Here is a 22647-nt window from a genome sequence, read left to right on the forward strand (position 1 = left end):
TAAAGGTTAGAAAACTATATGGCTATGCCTTACACTGATATCACATAAGTGTTATGCTGCATTTCTTTGCAATCATTTTGAAAACTAAAATAGTGCAGCTTTACACACAGCCTGTGTAGGTTGTATTAACAGGCGCTAAAAACTTTTCCAAAGCAAAAATTTTGTAACATTTATCTTTGTTTTTCTTTAATGATAATGGCGATGGGTGCTATTCAATTTGGATTATTCACTGCCAATCACAGGGAAGGATCACCATGATACTGGCGTCCTATCCAACGTGTACCCTGCATTGTGAACGTCACATGCCAAACCAGGCTCCAGCTCCCCCAACCCAGAATTGGATGAAGTGGTTAGAAAAAGGAATGGATGGATCTCCATGGTCTTTAAAGTCAACATTTTTCACTTAGACTTTTTTAGCCAAGGAGGAAACTGAGAGGTACCATTGCAACCTTCTGATCACATCAACTCCTGGACTTTTATTTCACCAGTTGCTTAGTTATATTCATTTATTGGAATGTCAACCAAATGTCCATTGACAATCTTATGAACAGCTCATCAACTGATATCTAGATCACCTGCAATGTCCCTAATAATTTAGTCTGTCAACAATGGTTGTTCCAATTCCTGCTGTACCTGGACACTCAAAATCCAGAACATCATTAAGACCTGCTGTTCTTACTAGCCACAGAAGTCTGGGATGCTATCTGGTAGGGATTGTTAACATTTTGGCCAGTGAATGTATTTTCCCACACATGTGTTCATGTAAACTTCCATAGAAGTGTAAGAGGCAAGGTGAGGAACGGCCATGGTAAGGATTTATTTATTATGAATGATTAATTACAGTGTCGTCAAAGCAGAAACAACTAGCACAACATTTATTAAACATTTACAGTACTACTACTAATACTACTACTACTACTACTACTACTACTACTACTACTAATAATAATAATAATTGTTTACACTTATACAGTATAGCGCTTTTCTGGACACTCCACTCAAAGTGCTTTACAGGTAATGGGGACTCCCCTCCACCACCACCAATGTTCAGCCCCACCTGGATGATGCGAATGGATGATACTATTAACCATTTACACATACAGTAGTACATCACTTAAAACACTCTCTGTTCCTCAAGCTCTGACAGGAGATCATGTACAGAGCTGCCAACTCTCCCAGTAGGATTGGAAGCTCTGTGGGAATTCTGGGATTAGAATTGTCATTTAAGGAAGAATTAGTCTAATCCCAGAATATTTCTCGCAGTGCAGCAGAAAGTGTACTCAGTCTGTCTGAATCTCTTTCTCCCTGCTCACAGAGAGCACAGCCAAGCCTCTCTGGGTAGCTAGATCTCTCTGTGTTGTCTCGCATCTTGGTCAGATACTCAGCTAGTGTGCATAGTCTCTGTAGGGTATTGTAGCATTTCAGTTTGTGTGTGTGTCCCAGTGGGTAAGGTAATATATTTTGGCTTGTGTGTTTGGACTGTAACTCTTTGCTTGTTAAACGGTATTGGAAATGGAAATTCTCACAAGCACCTTGGTTTTTATATAAGTGTGTGTCTGAGGATGAGTAGGGGAGAGACTTTGGTGAGTGGACTTTGGTGAAAGTGGTTATTGTGACATGGAAAGTTAATAAATACAGGAAGAAAACAGAAATCAGCTGCTGTTTATATCAGAGAACCAGGACAGTCCCACAGGGGGACACTGTACTCATGTATTATTTATAATCAACCACTATATAATGTCCTCTCTGAAACTCATACAGAGACATAGTGTAACTTCAAATAACAGTGGAAGATAGTGCTGAGATCTCCAAAAAGATTTCATGATAATCAGCAGACTACACTTGCGTTTAAAGAAATGCCTACGTTTGTATTTTCGAACAACCAGACTTCAGCTGCTCTGCCTGTGGTTTCAAATGAGGAACACGCCACTCGTTTACTTCTGCATGCAGTAGAACTGACACCTTGCAAAAATTCTCAAACATAAAATTGAATTTCATCCGCAAAATGGAATTAAAAACAGACATTTATTGACAAGGCTTGTTCACTACATATGCAAACATTATTTCTGAATGTGCAGTGAGTGTTCATAATGACAGTTCACCTCATCACTCAATCTGTGTTGTCTGTCCTTAAAGCAGTTTTCATTTCAAATAAATGCCTTAAGTCGAATTCTTACTGCCTGCAATATAAGAATTAAGACTTTATGACCAAAACTGAACAAAAGTCTTCTAAAAATCTTAATATACCACATAATAAGTTCTGTTTTGTATCCTTTACTTCTGTTGCTTGCTCAAAGAATGTTAAGTTAAATATCACTTGCCTTTCCTAAAACTGTTTTGACCGTCCCCAAGAATTGTATTGCCAATTGTTTATGTGTGATCTAGCTTAGTTTTATGTAATCCTTACATAATAGAAGTATAACTTACAGGTCTTTTATTATCTGAATTGTTTGTAGCCCTTTTTGTGTATATTGGCATATTTGCAGTTAATGTATTTTTCCCCTTTCATGTGTGACTGTTGGAAGAGTTGTGTTCACAGCTTGTGAATGACATCTCTTGTTTCCTTCATTACTTTTGGTAGACTACCACCAGGCCCTGGATATTTGTTCATCCGTGCTTTCAATACCTGTACCTCTTGTTCATGTCGGAAAGGGTTCTGACATTCTTAGATACAGCCCAGTATGGATGAAAGATGTAGTCTTCTCCCTACAGAGCACCCAAGAATGTGCTACTGCTCTCTGCCGTCCTCATGAAGAATAGCAAGGCGTAATGTCTCGTAATGTGTTAGATCTGTTCAACAAGCTAAATGTTCATATAAACCACACGTTTTAAAGTGGCGTCAAACCTGCTATGACAGAGAATACCGCATTGTGAAAACATTTATACATTTTATTTATTTTGATTTACGTTTTGATTCACTGGTATGTACTGTAATCACGGTACGACATTACAGGACTCAAGTTAACTTTGATTTCTGTATAATTCTGCAAAAGGTCTAAAAGTACTACATTGTTCCTGTTAACCAAATTGTTTTCAAAGCTGCTGCATGGAATACTGTAAGGAAGCGTGTTATCAAGAAATAAAACTCGCTCTAATGTAAACACTAGAAGATATTACGGTAAAATGTAGCATGTCTAATACTACTCTAATGAAATAGACTCCAGGTCGCTAGATGTCACAATTTCCACAAGTTTCAACAGAGGGTATTTTAATTTGCCCGCGTGTAATATCTGTGGTAAATATCACATCCAGGTCTTGGATGATGATTTCCAGGTTAAATTCTTCCTATACTGTACTTCTCTTTCCTTCAATGGTCTGAAACATCATCAAAGCAGCTGTTTATCTTGTGTAGTAAGCACAAGTGAAGATATGAATTAACCATCCGGCGTTAGCTTCTGCAGCAGTTGGGATATATGAAGGTCAGTTTGAACGGATAGTAGTTTGTAAAAACGACACGAATAGGGATGGGGTTTTTAATTGTTTACTTCCATACATTTTATTCAGATGTGTTATTTCTCTTTGCCAATCTTATCAGGTTCCTGTGGTTTATAGATTAGATGTTGTGCATATTGTAGGTTTGATTTTTGTGTGCGCTGTGATTTCTGTTTTTGGAGGTCTTACCGTATTGTTGGCAATCATCCACGTAAGATAAGCGTGGTGCGAGTAATACTGTCCTGTGTGTACCTCTATTGGAAAATAATGTCAGTGATACCATATAACCTAGATTTCAATGAGAGTGGTAAAATATTTAACTTCAGTAAGCTACTGACCAGAATCCCCTTAACCAATATAATTTTGATCGTCATTTAGTAGACTTTTAAAATAGCGGACAGCTGATATAAATTCACGTCTTGCTCATTTCTTGCCTTTTTTCTATTATACAGTCATGTCTATCGCGTTGGTATCTGTTGTGTCTCCCCCCCCCATTGTCTACAACAAGAAGATAAAAATTGTAGCAGACACCTACCTTTTGGGAACAGATTTAATCAAGTTCATTTTTTCTTATTTTATAGGTTTGCCTGAATATTCAAGCTGATTTTTTTTTCTTTTCTAAATATATACACCTGTTTATACAGAAAGCTTAGTTTTCCATCTGACATAAAATGTTGTGTCAGTTAATCACAAAAACGTTGATAAACCTCGAGTCATCTAGGCATTCCTCTGTTGTAGGCACCAATATACATGGTGTTTCTACCATCATCAAACAGCTACAGACTAGAAGAGAGACAGACCACTATGATGTCTGAAAAGCAAGTGCCAAATGTTCAAATATTTGCTCAGCTCTAATCTGTAATAATAGGTTTAATAGGTTAATAATAATTTAATAGGTTTAAGATTAAGTGATACAGTGGGTCAGTGCTTGATGCTGAACCCACTTTAAACCAGAAAATGTTTGACTATGTTGCTGATTGGAAGTGAAAGTTATTGTTGGGTGTGTAAGGGATTGTGTTGACACTGGTGCTGGTCACATTGTGTGAGGCATATCTCAAAATGTGGTTACAATATTGCTGTGACACCCCTACGTTGTCTAATTAACTTGCCCAAAGAAAAATAATTACTGTTACACAGACCAAAGCACAGCTTTCGAGGTTTATTCAGTACACGTGTGCTGTACAAGGGATGAACAGTGGGCTGGAATCCATCAGATAACACAATACTGTCCATATGCAGGATTTGGCATCCATATTGATAATATAATGTAATTGTTCGGTCTTGTAACATAGTGTAATGGCATAGATACCTGACAGGTAATTGGATTAATTGGTGTTTATTTGTATTGGCTGACCTAGTTATTTCTCTTCCTGCGATTGTGTAATTGCAGGTGGTTGGTTGGGTCTGGGTCGATAATGGGTGATCACTGTTACTTGTTCTTACTTTTGGAATTGGAATCCAGTGACTCTATGAGCCTTTAAAGTCCCCCAGTGTTTATGTAGCAGAACTGCTTTGAGTAATATGCTAAGAATATATTTCCTCTTTTTTCACCAAGATGTGACATAATTGTTATTGGTATGCTACAATCTCTCACCATCATATTGGGGTAGATTAATCATTTTGCTTTTACCTCACATTTCTGTACTGTAACAATATGGATATACTTTTTTTCTTCTTGTTTTTGTTGTATGAGCTACAGTATAGGGTGAATAGATTTATGATGTCAGGTGTCTCCAATATATATGAATATAGACTTTAATGAATTCCATTAGCAAATGTTTTATTGATATGAATGTAACTGATTTCAGTCGTACTGATTAAGCCATTTAATGTCTTAAAACCTAGAAACAATAGAGAAAATTAAAACATGCACAGTAGATTAATTCAGCAGAAAGTAGACAGAAAAACAAAACAGTCTTTTTCTTCTTATTATATATGATTGAATAACTCAGCTGCTTAATTAGGAGCAGTTAACATGCTCTAGAAAACCTGCAGTTCTCCAGGACCAGGGCTGAACATCCCCGCTACACTGTACAGATGTTCAAGGACACAATCATTTTTAATTTCACATCATATCAGGTCTTTAAATCTTGATTTCTTTTTTTTTAATATCTGCCAGTTTTGCCCCGTTTGAGCCTGGAATTCTAGCACTTGACAGGTGTTTCTTTGTGGCTGACCGGTCCTCCTCTGGCCTTTGCTGTGGAAAGCTGTCTTCTCACTGTCTTGCGTTGCTTGCTGTCTGTGTGGCCCCAGTGGCTGAGCCGGGCGGTTGGGCTCAGCATGTGCGCTTCGGTGAAGTACAGCTCACGGGGACCAGCTCTCATCCCGCGGATGAAGACGAAGCACCGGATCTACTACATCGCTCTGTTCTCCGTGGTGCTCCTGGGCCTCATCGCCACCGGCATGTTCCAGTTCTGGCCGCACTCCATCGAGTCGACGGTGGACTGGAGCGTGGACCGCCGCAGCGTGCACGATGCCCCCGAGGTGCGGCTGCCCGTCTCCAGCCCCATCCCCGAGAGGGGGGACCTCAGCTGCCGCATGCACACCTGCTTCGACGTGTACCGCTGCGGTTACAACCCCAAGAACCGGATTAAGGTACGGTGTGGCGCAGCGACGAGCTGTCGTCCGGTAGCCCTGATATCGCGGTACTTGAGATCTGATGCAGCGGTCGGAGGCTGGAGGCTGGATCCAGGTGCGGGCGTAGGTAAATGGTCAGCTGGGCGAGAAGCACGCCGCACAGTGGCGAGAAATGGGCGAAAACAAAGCGCAGGCTGGAGTCGGCAGGCAGCAGGTTGAAACCGGGAGACACAAGTGAAATGACCAAGGAGAGATCTGTCGACAACAAACCAGGAAGGACAAGTGTGTCCAACGCCAAGGTAAACAGTGAGCAGAGCAGGGAAATCCAAGAGTCATAGGTCAAGCAAACGCAGTCAGAACAGAGGTAAGTACGATGAGAACGCCTTAACAAGCGATGAAGTTCTCTGACTGAACGTCTGAGCAGTGCACAGGCAACCTGAGATAATTTCAACGGGAACATAATTAGAACACGTCTAAACATGAACAACTAAGATCTGTTCTTTTTTTGAAAAACTGCAGACATCCTTTGCACATGCTGTGTTTCGTTTTTAGAAGTCTGCCTGGGAAAAGGAAACTGTTTCTGTGGTTATTGTTTTGGCTGTGTACTGTGTGTGCTGGGATAGTCTGGAAGAGGCCGTGGCTTTGACAGTGTCTGTCTCTTCTGTGCAGGTGTACATCTATCCCCTGCAGCGCTTCGTGGATGAGCTTGGCAGCCACATCAGCACCACGGGGCTGTCGCGGGAGTACAATGAGCTGCTCACTGCCATTTCTGACAGCGACTTCTACACCGACGACATGAACCGAGCCTGCCTCTTCATCCCCTCCATCGACATGCTCAACCAGAACTCTCTGCGCATCCGGGAGACGGCCCAGGCCCTGGCAATGTTGCCGAGGTACGCCTCTCGCTTAGGAAGCCTCCTGCTCCATTACTTGAGACCCGTACTGTGCTGGGCCCTCAGATCCAAGGCAGGCTGACCCATTCCAGTCCAGACGCATTCTGATCACCTGTGCTCAATCCCCAGAGAGACAAGCAGTGCAAACGAGCACATTCCACTCTGCAGCTAAGAAGAGATTCGTCTTTGTGGATTCGGATCTAGAACCTCTCATTTATTAGCTTTAACTTGTTAGGAGGTTACATAAAAGGTTTTCAATTTTCCTGATGACGAAGTCAGATATTGAAATTAGATTTCATTGTGATGATTGCTTTTGTTTTTAATAGGTTTATTTCATGTATGGTAGTCAGAAACCGAACTAAGCAGAAATATACTGCTGTAATGACATAACCAGTGGCTCCAGGGATGTTTATTCCCTTGTTTTGTGAAGAGTTGTTTCTCTTGCAGGTGGGACCATGGGATGAACCACTTGCTGTTCAATATGTTGCCAGGTGGACCCCCTGATTACAACACTGCGCTGGACGTGCCCAGAGATAGGTACTAAGCCTTCGTCTTCCCCAAACATCCAAGAAAACCCCTAATGTGATTCTTCTCTCACGTGAGGGTTTTGTTAGGAAAGAACCATTAGAAGGTTTCTTGGATAATACACCTAGCTCTGTTGACTTTGAATGTACGATTGTGAGGAAAGGTCAGGCATTGTTATCTTTTCTATTAGGAGCCCTTGAATATGATCCCAGCCGTATACTGCAAATAAAAAGGTGCAGTGTTCAGAATAATCACTGGCTTAAATAGCTATAGCAGCACGTGGCAAAGTGTCATTACATGTGTTAGGAACTACTTGTTATAAATATCCCGTCAACTGCAGCATGATACGGTAGATTCATACTTGTTTTTCAGCTTATTGTGGCATAATAATATTAATGGCTAGCTAATTTAAACCTTTAAATGTTGTGATTGTTGTCAAGTCAGTATCAGTCCTGGAAATAGTATAGTTTGCAATTGAAGCCATGCCGACATCTATACAAGAGATATTATGAGATTAATCTTCCTGTTGTACAATGTCTCTCACTGTGCATTATCTAAAGGTACCGTGCAACGATGCATGCAAAAGAGACAGGTATATACAGAATTAACAGCTTGAGTTTAAGAGTGAATTTTAAGATCATATTTGAAGGTGCTCACTATTGTGATGTGATATGAGGTAGCAATTCGTTCCACAAACTGAGACCAACAGAACAGGAAGCACAGCCTCCCACTGTTCAAAGCCTTCATTTGGCCAGAGTCCGGAGATCTGGTATGACGTGCTGGTGAACAGGGAGTTAACACTTCACTGAGGTTTTGCCCTCTGTAACAATGACAAGTCTTCAGAATTTAAATTTCTGAATTGTCCACAGCCTTGTCAGTTCGCCAGCACCAGTTAGACTTTCTGAATCGTCTTCTTGTTCAGTAGTGCTTCTGAGATCATTAAAGACCACTAGAGGGCAACCTGAGGACGGGGGAATTAAGTAGCTTTTCTTACAGCCTCGCTGTTACTCTAATAAAGATGTTAAAATACACTCAACTAATGCATGAATCGTCTCTTATTTCAGTGGAGGTTTCTTTTAAAAAAATCGTACATATGAAAAATAGACATTTTCAGATTTTTATGTCTCACATTTAATTGTGGAATCTATCTTTATAGGTTTGATTGCACAAAGTGTTTTATATTTGTGCTTGATTGTACTTTATTATCATAACAACTAGTTACATCGAATTTGGTTTGGTGAGCTCATACAATTTAAAGACGTACAATACAAATGTACAGCATAAAGCCAGTAACAGACATGCTGCTGGAAATAACTGCAGGTTCTCCGTGATGTAAAACTGTCTTTTAGTCACTTTTGTAATGACAGTTTGTTTTTTTAAATGAATTGCCAGTTGTGTTTTTTTATGACCCCTAATTTGAAATTGCCATTTGCCAGTCACACTGGCGTACTGCTGTGATCCCTGTAGCGGTCTAGGGGAGAGAGGACTGTGCGCACTCGTTCTGGAAAGAGTACTTCTCTGAACTGCGCGCCATGCTTCATGTTGGGAGCCCCACAGCGTTTGTCAGAGGGTTAGCAGTGATTGGAAGAGCGATCTGGCTTTCCCTGTTAGCAGTTCAGGCTCCCTCACAACCGGCATGTCACAGGAGTTTCTATTCCAAGGCAAGCTGTGTTGTGTTTATCTTAATTTTCAGAAATCTCAGGTTACGCAAACTGGAAATGCTCTCGTAAACAGGCATCTGAGTTTCTGAGGTGTGAAAGATCAGTGTGCCTCGTACGTGGGCAAACATAATTATCGGCTTTCCTCGAGCCAGGGAGATTTTTAAGCACTTTTCTTTTGGCTTCCCTCCCTGTTATTGCAGAAAAGGTGAAATTTAAGTATAAGAAAGCCCTGAAATGATGTTCACTTATTGTGGAGATACAGAGAATTTCCTCGGATTAGACAGCTGTGTTCCATTTGGCTTTAAGCCTCATCAAAAACAGCTGACAGTGTGGAGGTCGAGCCTGGGACTGGGTGAGCAGACCAGTGTTATATGAACTCCCTTGATAGTGGTGTGTCACTGCACTTAACAGAGTTAACTGGCAGAGTTTTAAAGTAGTTTTGGAAATAACTGACATTGATTTGTCAATATCTCAAAATAATATACTTCAAATCTTATTCTGAGTTTGAATTATGCAAAACCACAATTGTTACATTATTTAGATAGGAAAAAATTAAATTCCTAGTGCTTCCATCTCTTCATTACTGCATAACTCACTTGGCATCTTTGGATATTGCCTAACTTACAATTATGTAGTTTAAAAATGCCTTCGTTGTATTTTGTAGTCTACTTGCTTTGAGATATCATCCTATCTTCTTTTAGACATCCACAAGTGACCCCTGAGTTCTTCAAAGTCACAAATTAGACCTTGCTGCCACTAAAAAAAAGTTATTCTTCATTCAGATGATGGTTTCAGCCACAGTGTGTTTATTTTCTACCACTAAAGCCAACAGTTAAAATATTAAATTGCTAGTGTATGTTGAAAGTGAGTGCCAGTATTTCCAGTTCTTTTTAGAGTGATGGTTGTGGTAGTCTGAACCCTAAATTAAAGACTGGTATAGGCTATCTTTATTTAGTGAATGACAGTCTTTCTACTTTTGAGCAATATCTCTGTCTCTTGGACTGTTGACCCATGTCCTTCAATCATGTTAACTTGCTCAAGGATGGTGGGACTAGGGGCATGAAATGGCACATTTTCAGAACAATATAAGGGCTGCAAAAGAGAGGAGGCCTTTCAATTTAACATGCTTATTCGGTTTCTAGTAGCTCATTGACCCAAGAACCATATCTGTCTAATTCTTGAAGAGTCCATTTAGACAACATGCATGCCAGAGTATATTTGGGAGTCTCCTGTGGTTTTCAAATTTCACAGGCTGACAGTGAATTAACAGAGGTCAAAGGCTAAATCGATGCATAGCTGCATTGTTTAAAATGGCGTAAAATATTTTGTTTCAGTTGTGAATTTCTTTAATTACCACAAATGCGTCTGACAGAGCCTTTGGCAGCGTTGCTGTTCGGCGCGTGTTGCTCTCCAGGTGTCCGTGTTCAGGATGGCAGCATGGTGGTGACAGGCATGTGTGTTGCAGGGCGCTGCTCGCGGGAGGAGGTTTCTCCACATGGACGTACCGCCAGGGCTACGACGTCAGCACCCCTGTGTACAGTCCCCTCTCCGCTGAGGTGGAGCTGCCGGAGAAGCAGCCTGGGTGCGTACGCGTGATCGGGGTAGCAGCGATCAAGCATCAGGCAGTTATTTCCTTTCCAGCAGATTCCTTTCTGTATATTAACAGTGTGTCCCACATGACGTTAAGATACACAAGTTTCCCTTGACTCTGAGGAGCTTTTAGTACTGAGCAAAGGTGTGGAGCAAAGTTCAAGTTCAATAGATGCCCAGATTTAGACAGAAAACCTCTCATGTTTAGGTCACGGAAAGCACGGGCAAAATAGGAGTAGAAATCACACTGCTGGCACCTTATCTTTCCTTTTCCGAAGCACCTAGACAACCTGGACATCTGTTTGTATATCCCATCTTTTCTTCATTACTCAGAGGAAAGTTTAGTATTACAGATGATCTGAATAGTGAAATGTTTAGAGATCCTGAATTTGGGCGTGGGGCCCCTCTTCTTTGTTCCAGTCCTCGGCATTACTTCATCCTGTCCTCGCAGACGGCCATCCATAGGGAATACCGGTCCGAGCTGGAGCGGCTTAAGGCGGAGAATGGGGAGGCTATCCTGATCCTAGACAAGTGCACCAACCTCTCCCAGGGGATGCCATCTGTCCGCAAGCGCTGCTACAAAAACCAGGTCTTTGACTACCCACAGATCCTGCAGGTGAGGTGTGCTGCCTTTTAGACAGCGCACAATAGCAGCTTCAGCACTGACTGATTTTTTTTTCCTTGTAAGCTTTAGATTACGGGTATGGTCCTCTCTTTACACCCTGGTTTACATACTGTCCTAGTAAAGTGTTGCCCAAAACATACATTTGCTTTTCCACTGCTCTGTGTTTGGGTACAGTACTGTACAGAACTATACAGAAAGCTTATAGCACACTTGTGTCATCTGCATGGTCTGTATTCCAGCCCGTGTTATCATGCAGAAAGAGGATGTGCACAGACTGTAAATTGCAGGTGTTTATTTCTTTAACAAAAGCAGCTGCACTGAAATTGTAAGCTAGCAATCGCTAATTAAATGTTTTCTGAAAATGTACCTTAGGTTTAATCATTCCCTTTTATGCTTATTGACAGATCAAAGTGAGGTCAATTGTGGTTTTTGAGTTCATTCTGTTTAATTTAGGGGAAAAAAAGATTTAGTATAATGAAAGTGAACTGGTTTTAAATTTTATAGAAATTTAAATGTGAGCTTCACCTGCCAAAGTTTCCACATTATTTCCAGTAAATGTTTTCATTTCTTGTCGATGACTCCAGTTTGATTGGTAGCTTTATAAGCCAGTCTTTGTCATCACCAGCACAGTCTGAAGCTGCTGTAATTTTTTTATTGCATCAGATGCAGAGAAGTATCCCTTCCCACCCGAGAACATGTATATAAACATGCCAGTATATTTGTTGTATCGCACTGCTTTACAGAAAAAATTAACTGACATTGTGAGTTATTCATTGTGCATGATCCAGATTATTTATTTTGAAAGTGATCATTTTTGGGTCTTAACTGCAAGTGTTTCCACAGAGCTAGATCTGAAAAACCGTGCCCCAACAGAAGTATAAAGTAACATGTTTCTTCATCAGCACATTGAAACACAATCAGCAGATCTAGGATGCTGTTCCCACTAAGACAGCAGCCAGCCTTCCATTCGTTACTGTAGACTTCCATAGATTCTAAACTCTTAGATTCTAAACTTACACTCCCTAGGCCACTGGGTTTGTATCAGACCTGAAATGTATAGCTTGTGATTAAAAAAGGAAGATAGAAGGGCAGGCTTTGGATAGTCACCAAGTGAATACAGTATGTCAGGTTGATACGTTTGTGTCAAACCACTTAATACATAAAAGTCTTCCAGTGGAGTCGTGCTACAGAATGTATCAAGCGAAACCTGAAAACACCAGCTCAGCAGAACAGGGCACTGTTGGAGCCTGTAACGCTCCCGTAGAGTGCTTATTTAGTGGGGAAAACAGTTAGGCATTAACTCAGCGCTCTGTAGTCTGTCTCTGCCTCAGTGTCTAGTGTTCTTTTCCTTGTGCTGCCCCAAAATGTGCTGCTCTTTGGAATGCCTGAACAGTGTCATTCAGGATCTCTCCACCAAAGCATATGCATATTTCTAATCCAGCCTTGTCTAGACAGGAAGTGTGGTTATCAGGAGGGCTAGGGCATTGTGGTCTCGCATATGAGAGCTGTTCTGGAGGAGAGGGCGTGATAAACCCACGAGAACCCCCTCACCTGCACTAGAACGAGTTCATCAAAAGATTTATTCCCCATTATCGATTCACCCATCTGCCAGTGATCTGCATGTTTCTTTTTGTTTTTGCAACACCGAGTATGAAATAAGCTTAACTGTTATCTGAGAATCTACCCTTCTGCAAAGTTGGATTCAAATCAGTTCAATCAGTTCAATGTAATCAATTTTATGCTACAATTCACGTTACGCGCTGATTGAAACAGAACTCCGCTCAATGTAAAGTGTTTTAAATTACGTCTGCATTAGGTTACCTGTTGGAAACCGTACCTCTTAAAAAAGAATTTCTAGGACATTGTGGGTCCCAGTCTGGGTCATGTCACCACCAAGCTGTGCCCAGAATTCCTCAAATGGCAGTGATTCCCTGCAGCTTCCTGGGCACTCGCAGACTTGCAGTCCCGTTATTGAGATACATGCCTCTCCTGTAGTCAGTGCTGAGGCTCCAGTGTGGGGCTGTGTAGCCTGAGACGTGTTGAAATTTGAGTGACTTGAAGGCAGGTGGGTCCTCCGTTTCCTCATTCTGCCCTGCATGTGGTTACAGGGTTTATAGCTGTGAGCCAGGATATGTAAACCTTATAGCTGGCGATTCTTAATTGGGTGGGTATATCACAAAAGTAGTCAGTTCTGTTTTTGATTTTCTAAGCTAACTATTTTCAAGACACATCTGCATAAAAAAACAGTTCAGGTGGGTAGCTGCGTCAGCATGCGTAGGCTGCAAAGGAACAAGTAATAGGTTTATTCCATGCTGAAAAAAAGAAGAAAGAGAACACAACGTTTCGGCCGTGGAGCCTGAAGAAGGATTCACACTGAGATACTGGATGTTGGCTGCCATTCACCCTGCAGTCTGTGTGGGTTCTGTTGCCCCCGTATGATGATGATGGGGACACTATGGATGAGATGTAAAACCGAGGTCTTAAATCTCTGCCATCATTAAAAATCCCAGGACGTTGCATCACTTTCTTCTCCTCCCCACTGATAGCTGGTGTGTGGGGAGCGTTCTGGCGCACTATGGCTGCCGTTGCATCATCCAGGTGGGGCTGCACATTGGTGGTGGTGGAGGGGAGTCCCCATTACCTGTAAAGCACTTTGAGTGGAGTGTCTAGAAAAGGAATTATAATTATTATTTTTATTATTATTAAAGGCATCCAGTAAGTAGTAGGGGACTGAAACTGCTTTTGTTTCATTTTGATTTGAGGCCCCGTGGGTTAGAAATGGATGATTTCAGATAATTATAGGATGTTCTCTTAGTTCCTCACAGGCCTAAACTTTTACCTTGCTCTCGTTCTGCTCTGGGCCAGGAGTCCTCGTTCTGTGTGGTGCTCCGGGGAGCTCGGCTTGGACAGGCTGCGCTAAGTGACGTCTTGCAGGCTGGCTGTGTCCCTGTCATCATTGCAGACTCCTACATTCTGCCCTTCTCAGAGGTCCTCGACTGGAAGAGGTATACTGCACCCCTTTATCATCACAGAAACACAGTGCCTGCCACAGAGGAGCTGAGACAGTGAGAGGCCATTCTCTGGGCAGAGACTGGTCTGTGTGCCATCTGGAGATGTTTTGTAAAAGTTGATATTGAGTTAAAGCGAAGACCACCAGCAGTTCTGAAGATGACTTAATGCAAAATGTTCAAATGAAGTCATCGGTGATGTCGGAGTAAAAAGGTATTCTGTTAGAACTATATGATTAATAACTGTAACGTATTTCTCTGTAAGCAAAGCATCTGGTTCAGTTTTAATTTGATAAGGTCCCAAAATGATTTCACGTGGCCATTATTGACAGATTTCATGACCTGCAGACAACTGTTAAGAACGTTTTGATTTATAGCAAAATGTTGGCCTGAACATTCAACCCTCAAGGTCTGATCTTCAGAATGTTACTTCTGTGTTTCCAAGACTTTTAATTGTTTTTATAGGCCCTGATTAGCTTTGTACAAATTTGCTTAGATGGACATGAAGTTAAAACTATAAGATAAGATCAGACGTGAAATGCTGTACAGTGAGAGTCTTTTTTTTCTGTTTTATATAGTTGTTTGTTTTTTCTTAGTGCTGGGATTCCATTTCCTTTTTTTATACTGTACCCCTTTTTTCCTGTGCTGAATATTCTGAAGGTCAATAATTAACTAGTAACACAGAGTACCGGTTCTGATGCAGGTCTGACTATCGTGTGTCTCTTGTTTAGGGCATCAGTGGTCATTCCAGAAGACAAACTGCCTGAGATGTACACCATTCTAAAGAGCATCCCTCACAGACAGGTGGAGGAAATGCAGAGACAGGTAGGTTTATTATTGACTGAGAGTTGGATCACATCTTAGCCCTGTATTTTCAGCTTGGTATTCCTGTGAGATCAGGAATCTATAGATTCAAAAGAAATTAGGTAATTCATGACAAATAATCTGTAAATTCAACAATCTCCAGGAATGGATCTACCCTAATAGTGCTTAAAATATACCTGCAGTTCTGCTTGTAATTATTTTATTGATAGTAGCATTATTTATAATGTCCATAGAACTGAATTTGACTTTATGGTTCAATTGAGGAATCTTAGAGAAAGTGATTTCTTGATGATTCCAAGCCAGAAGAGGATATAAACCTCTGCCCAGTACCCAGGGCCAGTCCTTTTGATTTCTTACCTGTTTCTCTCTAGCGATGTTCGACTTCAACTTCAATCTACTTCAATATCTCAAGTAACCACTGCCAAATTTTTAAAAGTTTGGAAATATTATTGCTCTGCCTATCAGTTGGGATCTCAGTGCCTGAACCCATGGCTAATTGAAGGCATACGATGTCATGGCATCATTGGACTTCATTCCATGCCATTGCTTAGGACACTGCATAGGGTCACTCTGTGAAAGGCTTTCCTGGGGAAAACAAACATGTTTTAAGTTTTAATTCTGTTTTAATCTCTGTCGTGAATCTTGGCAAAGAATGTTTGACTGTTTTAGACTGGACCCTTCAAGGCCATCGTGTCCATGTTGAGTTTCTGAGCAGCGAATGGTGGGCCAGTTTACCTCGCCATTTCCTTTTCAGCCACTTAGCTAAATCAAGTTACAATAAACAACAAGTAAAGCCTCTCAGAAACCCTTCAAGAATTCAAGATGGTTTTCATTCCCTATGTCATAGCAGGACTGTTTCTGAATGAAACTTTCAAACAACTAGAGTTTAGCCCAAACAGAACTGTTTCATTCTTGAAGTCCAAAACACTTATCCACTCTCAGAACTTCTGCTTTTATTCTTATCAGTTCCCATTGGATGTCTAAAGGTTTATTCAGGATGATATGCTTCCCATGTTTAGACAAACCTCTGTTAACTACAATGCTGTGCGACTAGGGGAAAGGGTTCATGTCAGCATGTTTGTCATTGAAAGTATTCTTAATGCTTGCTAAGGGGTCTCTGTAGAGTTGTATAAACATTAAACTGTGTTTTATAGAAGGTGTAGCATGACAACTAGTGTTCCACGTATCGGGGGGAAACTGAGCTAAATGAAGGGAGCACAAAAAAACCTGGGAATTGCTAATATCCCAATGCTGTAAAAAGATTACATAAAATTAATTTGGGAAACAATCAAATAAAATACGACTCTGTATGAACCAGAGATGTCATTTAAGAATCACCGATGCATTTTTATGTGAATGTTTATATAGCGATCATTGCGCAAGTTTACAAGCTGAGTTGTCTTGCCTGATTAAATGAAAGTTACTAAGGACATTTCTTTTAAATACTTGACACTTGACTGTAGGAAATCAGAGTCTCTGAGCTCTCTTTACTCATAGTCCTGACAACCTATGTCACAGGGTAGGGATATGCACATTCCACCTTATTATGTTTTTAAAATGTGTACCAGCAACCTGGCAGGACCAAAATGGCCAAAGATGTTTTAACAGCTCCCTAATGGATGATGATCTGGCCAGTTTTTAGACGAAGGGCTGTAGTCTTTTACAGGGTGAGAGGGTTAAAGAAGACTTTCTCCAATCCCAGTGAGATGATTAGGTGCCATGTTTCCGTCTAACTCCTTGTAAAAGCCTATCTTCTGCTGGAGTAATAGGGTGTTGTATAGCTATTAAACATCATTCCACGCACAAGCACATCTGGTTCAACTCTGAAGAGCTGTCCTATTACATCAGCAGTCTACCTCAACTGGGCCCAGCTTAGGCCAGGACAGTGATACTAGGATTGTGCTGTGTTAGGGAGGAGATTGCACAGATTGCATTCAAAGGTATAAATATCATTGTTCTCAGTGAGTCCTAACAGCCTTCTTCGGTTAGTGTGATCAGCTCTAGAGGAGGCATTTGCTAAATTCATACCATGGACTATTGTCAAGGCTGTGCTGAAAAAAGGTTTCTAACATTCTGATATTTAACTGTTTTCTTATTTGCATGTTTCTTAAATGGTTACTATCCTAAAGGCTGACCCCAGCACCATTTTCTGTTCATTTTATTGTGATTCTGTGAGTCTCAGAATCGGGATCTCTGTTCAGTTTTAATTCTATAAATCTGAAAAAATCTTGACACTGAGCCATGCCAAAAGGAAAGATAACAGCACAGATTTGCTTGTTTTGTAGATGACAATTATTTTTTTAGGAATTAGATGATTTTTCCTTTCTGAATCATTCCACACATGCTCGCATTAATCCAAGACAAGCTATTTTATCTACATTCTTAAAGTGTTAAATGTGCAGGTGTTGAGGAGAGAACACTTTAAGGACTGTAATGCTTTTAAATGCACAGAAGAGGGCGCACACAACTCAGTCTTGACTGTCCAGCTGGGGAAGGCATTTCTGTCTTGATTTGATCTGACTTCCCACAGAGAATATCACTCCACATGTGTTGCCGAGCCTGTTGTGCTCCCAAACCACAGAGATGCTAAGTACAGCCTTAACTCTTGCGTTATCTTTTTACGGGTCCTGTCCTGTGGGGAGACATGTTTTTCCCTAAAACAATAAAATAAAATGCCATTCAGATCTGTGGCTGCCTGTACAATCTCATTTGATTTCTGCACATTGTGTCTTTGTTGCAGAACAAAACCCCACTTGTGACTGCTTTTCACTGTGCAGTGACCTTTTGTCTTTTGGCCACGACAGAAAAGTTACAGCAGCACAGTCATGAAGGGTGCCATTTTTCAACATTTGTACAATCCATGTCAGTATGAATTTGTGCAATAAAGTTCTTATCTTTATGTTAACAGCTGCTGAAAGATAAGTGGCCAACACTACACTATGAACTTTTTACAGATTGTGTGTTGAGATGCAGTGTGTTTTGTAAATCAGACAAAAGAAGGACTTAAACATGTACCACATTAACATACAGAGTCACAACAGAAACAATCACTTTTCAAAATTGTACTTGTATCATTGGCACTTTCTATCTGAAACCAGGTTACTCATAATTATTTGAGTCTATTAAACTGTGCATTGGTACTTAAGCAGCAACAGCATTTGCTTTTCACCTAAAACAATTTAGAATATCTAATATGTATGTCTGCAGAGCATTTATCTCTTGTAGTACTTTCAGTCAGTAAGTGAGTTATATTATTGTATATAGAAGATATCAGTGCTTGTACCTGACACTTTTTTTCCCTCACGGTATGTACTGCTTATATGTATGTAACAAGTCGATAAGATAAAAAGAAACCTAAAGCTAAAATAGAGTGAAGTTTATTTTCATCTGTCTCAGTAGTTCTCAGAAATACCCAGAAGTGGAAGTGATAGCTCAAACCTGTCCCAGGTCAGCCTCTCTTCTGGTGGAGCAGGGTTTGCCCGTAAAATTCTCGAATGCTGGCTGAGGAGGCGGCACCTTCTTTTCAAGCAGGAGAGTTTTCTTTTTTGCCTCCTTTGGTTGGAAAGGAAACTTTCATCACTCTGTGATTTATAGCCGTTTGGACTCCCTTTGGGATTAGAAAGTCTTTTTAAATACACTTCCCCTCTATAAAAATAAAAGCTGTTTTTGTGTTTTGTTTTTTTAGTGTTAAAGGTATAGGCCAGTGCTGTTGCTGAGAGCTTAATGTGGCAGGGATTACTGTAATTCACATGTGGTGGCAATGCGTTTCTCAGGGCAATTAAAAGCATTGCAGAACTCCAGTGTTACAAAGCAGCTGGAGGGTTGGGAACAGAATGTCAGTGCTGTTAGTGCAGGTACAGCCGATGGGATTTCAGCTCTTTTTCTTTTTTTATTTCTTTGGCAGCAGTTGAGGTACAAAGAAAATCATGCTGGACGGGGAAAATATTTTAACTCTCATTGTTATCGTTTATGATGACAACCCAGAGAGATTTTTTTTTTTTTTTTTTTTACTGCTCACTGTTATGGTACAAAGCCACAGAGTTAACACTTTGAAAATGAATGGCCTTACTAAATCTTCGTTATTGCTGTTCGAAAATGCTGAGCAGCACAGTGCGGGGTGTTGAAGCGGTTAGAAGACAGCAAGAGGCTGCCATTTGGCTCATCAGCAGTTGTCCAGTTCCTAGTAGCTAATTGATCCCAGGGCTTCGTCTGGACAGTAATGGGAGGATAACAGAATCGGTAACGCATGTCATCCTCTGCAGAAGATAATGGTGACAGCAGTGGAAAACCGATTGTTTAAAAAGGGCCCTAGGGATCTCACAGGTTTTTCTATATGCATGCCTTTATGCACTTTTTAAACTTTAAATACAGTCAGTTTGACTATTTAGATTCTTTCACTTTTTGGCCATTTCATCCCTTTCATTGCAGAGTTAGAATTTCCCCCAAGTTAATGCTCCAGTTCTTTGCTCAGTGCAGCAAATGGCTAAGTGAGATGAATAAAACCAGCAGGAGGTGAAGAGAAATGGGTTGTGACATATTCCCAGTGACACCCTGTTCCTGTCTACAGAGAGGTGAACAAGTAAGAGTGTCCTGGAAAAAACAAGTTCTTTACTGGCACTGGCTGACTGGGCTTAGGAAGACCCAACCCAGGGCAAGCTGGGAGTGGAGAGCAGGACTTGCTGTTTGATCTCCTAGGCTGAGCTCCCTGTCCCCTCTTCCCGGGACCCCTCTGTACCTCGGACACGGCGGGTGGGACTGGGAAAAAGAGCTGGACGGAGGAGGGGGAGAAGGTTCTGTACTCCCAGCAAACAATTTGCCATTTTAAGGTGATCCCTGGCGAGCGTTTGAAACCTGCAGTGTCGGATTTCCAGGCCTGTCTGTCATGTGTCAGGGAGATCTGAAGGGTGCCTTTCAATGAGCTGACAAACATCGGACTGGAGACAAGAAGGAAACGCGAAAAGCTATAAAGCACATACATGTTTTAGATACTGTAGGCCTGGCATTGATACAAATGGCATGCAGAATCACTCTTCTAAGGCGAAAGGGCAGACGGGCAGTTTTGTATGTTTATGTAAAATCTCTGTAAATTGTTTTGAACACCAATCTGCAACTAATAGTTGTGTGGTTTGTAGCTGTGAGGTCACACAGTGTACTCCATTGGGACTACAATGCTAATCTGTATGAGTATTTAAAACTTTGAGTCTCTAGGAACAAAGTAATGTTCTGTCAGATGAGATGTTAGCATCTAAGACTTCCTGACTTGTCAAAACATAAAATTGTGCCTCGTGTCAGTTAAAGTATTAAGGGGACTAGCCCTTTAGCTCATTATTTGTATTCTGTTTTGAATAATTTAATTGGTCCCTTTGTAACATTATTTGGGTGAATGAACATGTGCTTAAAAGAATTCAGCAATTGTTTTAGTGTGTAGCAGAGAAATGACAATATTGTATTTTAGCTTGGGTGATGTAGCTGAAATAACAATGGGTTTGGGGCTTTCCTTCTATATAACTATCACATCCACCTTTGTAAAATTGTTTTTCACTGTTGGGGTTACTGATAATGAAAAACAAGTGGAGTCTCCTGTCTCTAAGGATTTTGAAGTGTGAGATGCCAGCTCAGATCCTGCAGCTTGGCTCCTGAGCAATTCCTGCAGAGTGTCTGGGGTCACACACCAGTGCTTTGTGACATGGTGCCTCTTAGCAGAGATATATATATATAAGGGATATTGGACTCCACTATAAGGAGAAAGGGTTTTTGTTTTTCTGTTGAGAGAAGGAGTGGAGTTTGTCTCTTCCCAGATCATACCGCGATGTTAAAACCCGTATCTTTATTATTAGTGAGCCAAGCAACAAAGTTCAGCCTTAGTTTTGTTTTCCATCAAGACTTCAGAATGTCTTCAGGATACAAACTGTCAAAATGTCACACGTTCACAAGTGTCTAGAGTCCCATCGGACTTTGTTGCAACAATGACAAAGCTGTGGGCTACATGTTTTGGTGATCATACTGGAATTTTCTAGTATTTGCGTTAATAAAAACTTTAAAAACTCAGGTAGCTCAAGTTCTAAACTACTGCTACAGACAACCCTTATACATTTTTCTTAAATAACATAATTAATGGTCTGATTTGCAGTATGTATCTATCTGTGATAGAAACAGTAGTTTTGAAAATGTTTTTATAGCAGTCAAGCCTAATATCTCATATGTCCGCAACTGAAGTCAGCTGTTTGGAATGTCATTGACCATGAACTTTGAACTCTCCATAAGATCAAAGACAAAACTACTGTACAACTTCTTAAATAGCACATGGTAACTATGCAATATATAGGAAACCATACTGTGTGTTTTATCAAAAAAAGTGTTCTGGTGAGGCGCCTCTGATCTCTTTTGAAGATTAAATGCAATAAAGAATTATAATGTCTTATTGTGAATAGCGTCGTACAGTAAATACTATGGAATACATCTTGAAATGTGTATATTCTTTATCAATGTATGTATGCTTGTCCCCAGGTCATTGCTGTTTGTAGCTATTTTAAATCTAGATATTTTATAATTTTGTTTAGCTTAATCCAAAGAGAAAGGTTCCTGACTAGTGTTAAGTTTTCCAAAGTTATAATGGTAGCTGATGATGGGTTAATGTAGGTGCTTGTGAATCAGACAAAATAATTTTCTATTTTGAGAGCATAGTCACTCAGTACCTTCCTTGATTTGGTAAGTAATGGTTTACTTTTCAGGTGTCCAAAGCAGTCTGTTGCTGATGAGGTCATTAATAGCCGTGACTCACTGGAGCAGTAAATCAGAGTGACATTGCAGTCTGTGGAGTTGCACAGCGTATTTCTGACAGGAAGCTGGCTCATTAGTCCAGGACACCGGGGGCTGTGATTATTGGCAGACGGGCATTGTCCAGGAGTGTGTTGGAAGTGCCTAGCAAAAGGCTCGGGCTCACATTCTGAACATTTTTGTTATTTCGTCTCACATTATTTAAGCACACTTAAGGCTAGTTATCACCTAATCTATTACAATTTAAATTTATTCTCAAGAACCTGATAAAAGCCTAGGAAGTTACATCTGTGAGACATCTTGAGCTGTTCTACTCCCTCCTTTAAACTTCTGAAGTTTTGAAACATAAACCAATCATCTGAAGAAACAGCTCTTCCTTTTTTGTGCAGAACCAATGTCCAGGACTATAAGAATAATTCCCAAAACATGCTTGTTGTGGAGAGTGGAGTAAAGTGGGCACTTTTTAATAGTAGACTGATTCATCAGTCTGTTAGTTCTGGAACCTGGCTTTTGGTTGTTGTTTGTTATTGGCCTGGATTTTGTGAATTGGGAAAAGTTTATAACACCCAATTCACAGGTCTACATGATGTGAATACTTAGTGAGGAGACACCTGAATTTTTGTCAGATGTTGTTGTAATATTCGGGATTAAAAAGTGAGTTGGTGTCTGATCTGTCCTGATTGGTATGCTTTTACATACAGTAATGCATTTTTTTCCTATCCCCCATTGAACTT

The 22647-nt window shown here is 40.7% G+C and overlaps 1 protein-coding gene across 1 annotated transcript in view; it reads left to right on the top strand.

The window, feature by feature from the left end:
• Positions 1-3264: 3264 nt before the first annotated feature.
• The window catches only part of ext2 (exostosin glycosyltransferase 2), a 39512-nt gene continuing 20129 nt past the window's right edge, over positions 3265-22647 (top strand). The window contains exons 1-8 of the mRNA XM_088935086.1: positions 3265-3419; positions 5686-6027; positions 6679-6902; positions 7350-7439; positions 10554-10670; positions 11099-11294; positions 14169-14308; positions 15043-15136. Coding sequence (XP_088791212.1) covers positions 3414-3419; positions 5686-6027; positions 6679-6902; positions 7350-7439; positions 10554-10670; positions 11099-11294; positions 14169-14308; positions 15043-15136 — 1209 coding nt within the window. The 5' untranslated portion in view covers positions 3265-3413. The remainder of the gene's footprint in view (positions 3420-5685; positions 6028-6678; positions 6903-7349; positions 7440-10553; positions 10671-11098; positions 11295-14168; positions 14309-15042; positions 15137-22647) is intronic.

The sequence above is a fragment of the Atractosteus spatula genome, chromosome 16 (genome assembly GCF_055471065.1).
Source record: "Atractosteus spatula isolate fAtrSpa1 chromosome 16, fAtrSpa1.hap1, whole genome shotgun sequence".
In the NCBI taxonomy this organism is placed as follows: Eukaryota; Metazoa; Chordata; class Actinopteri; order Semionotiformes; family Lepisosteidae; genus Atractosteus; species Atractosteus spatula.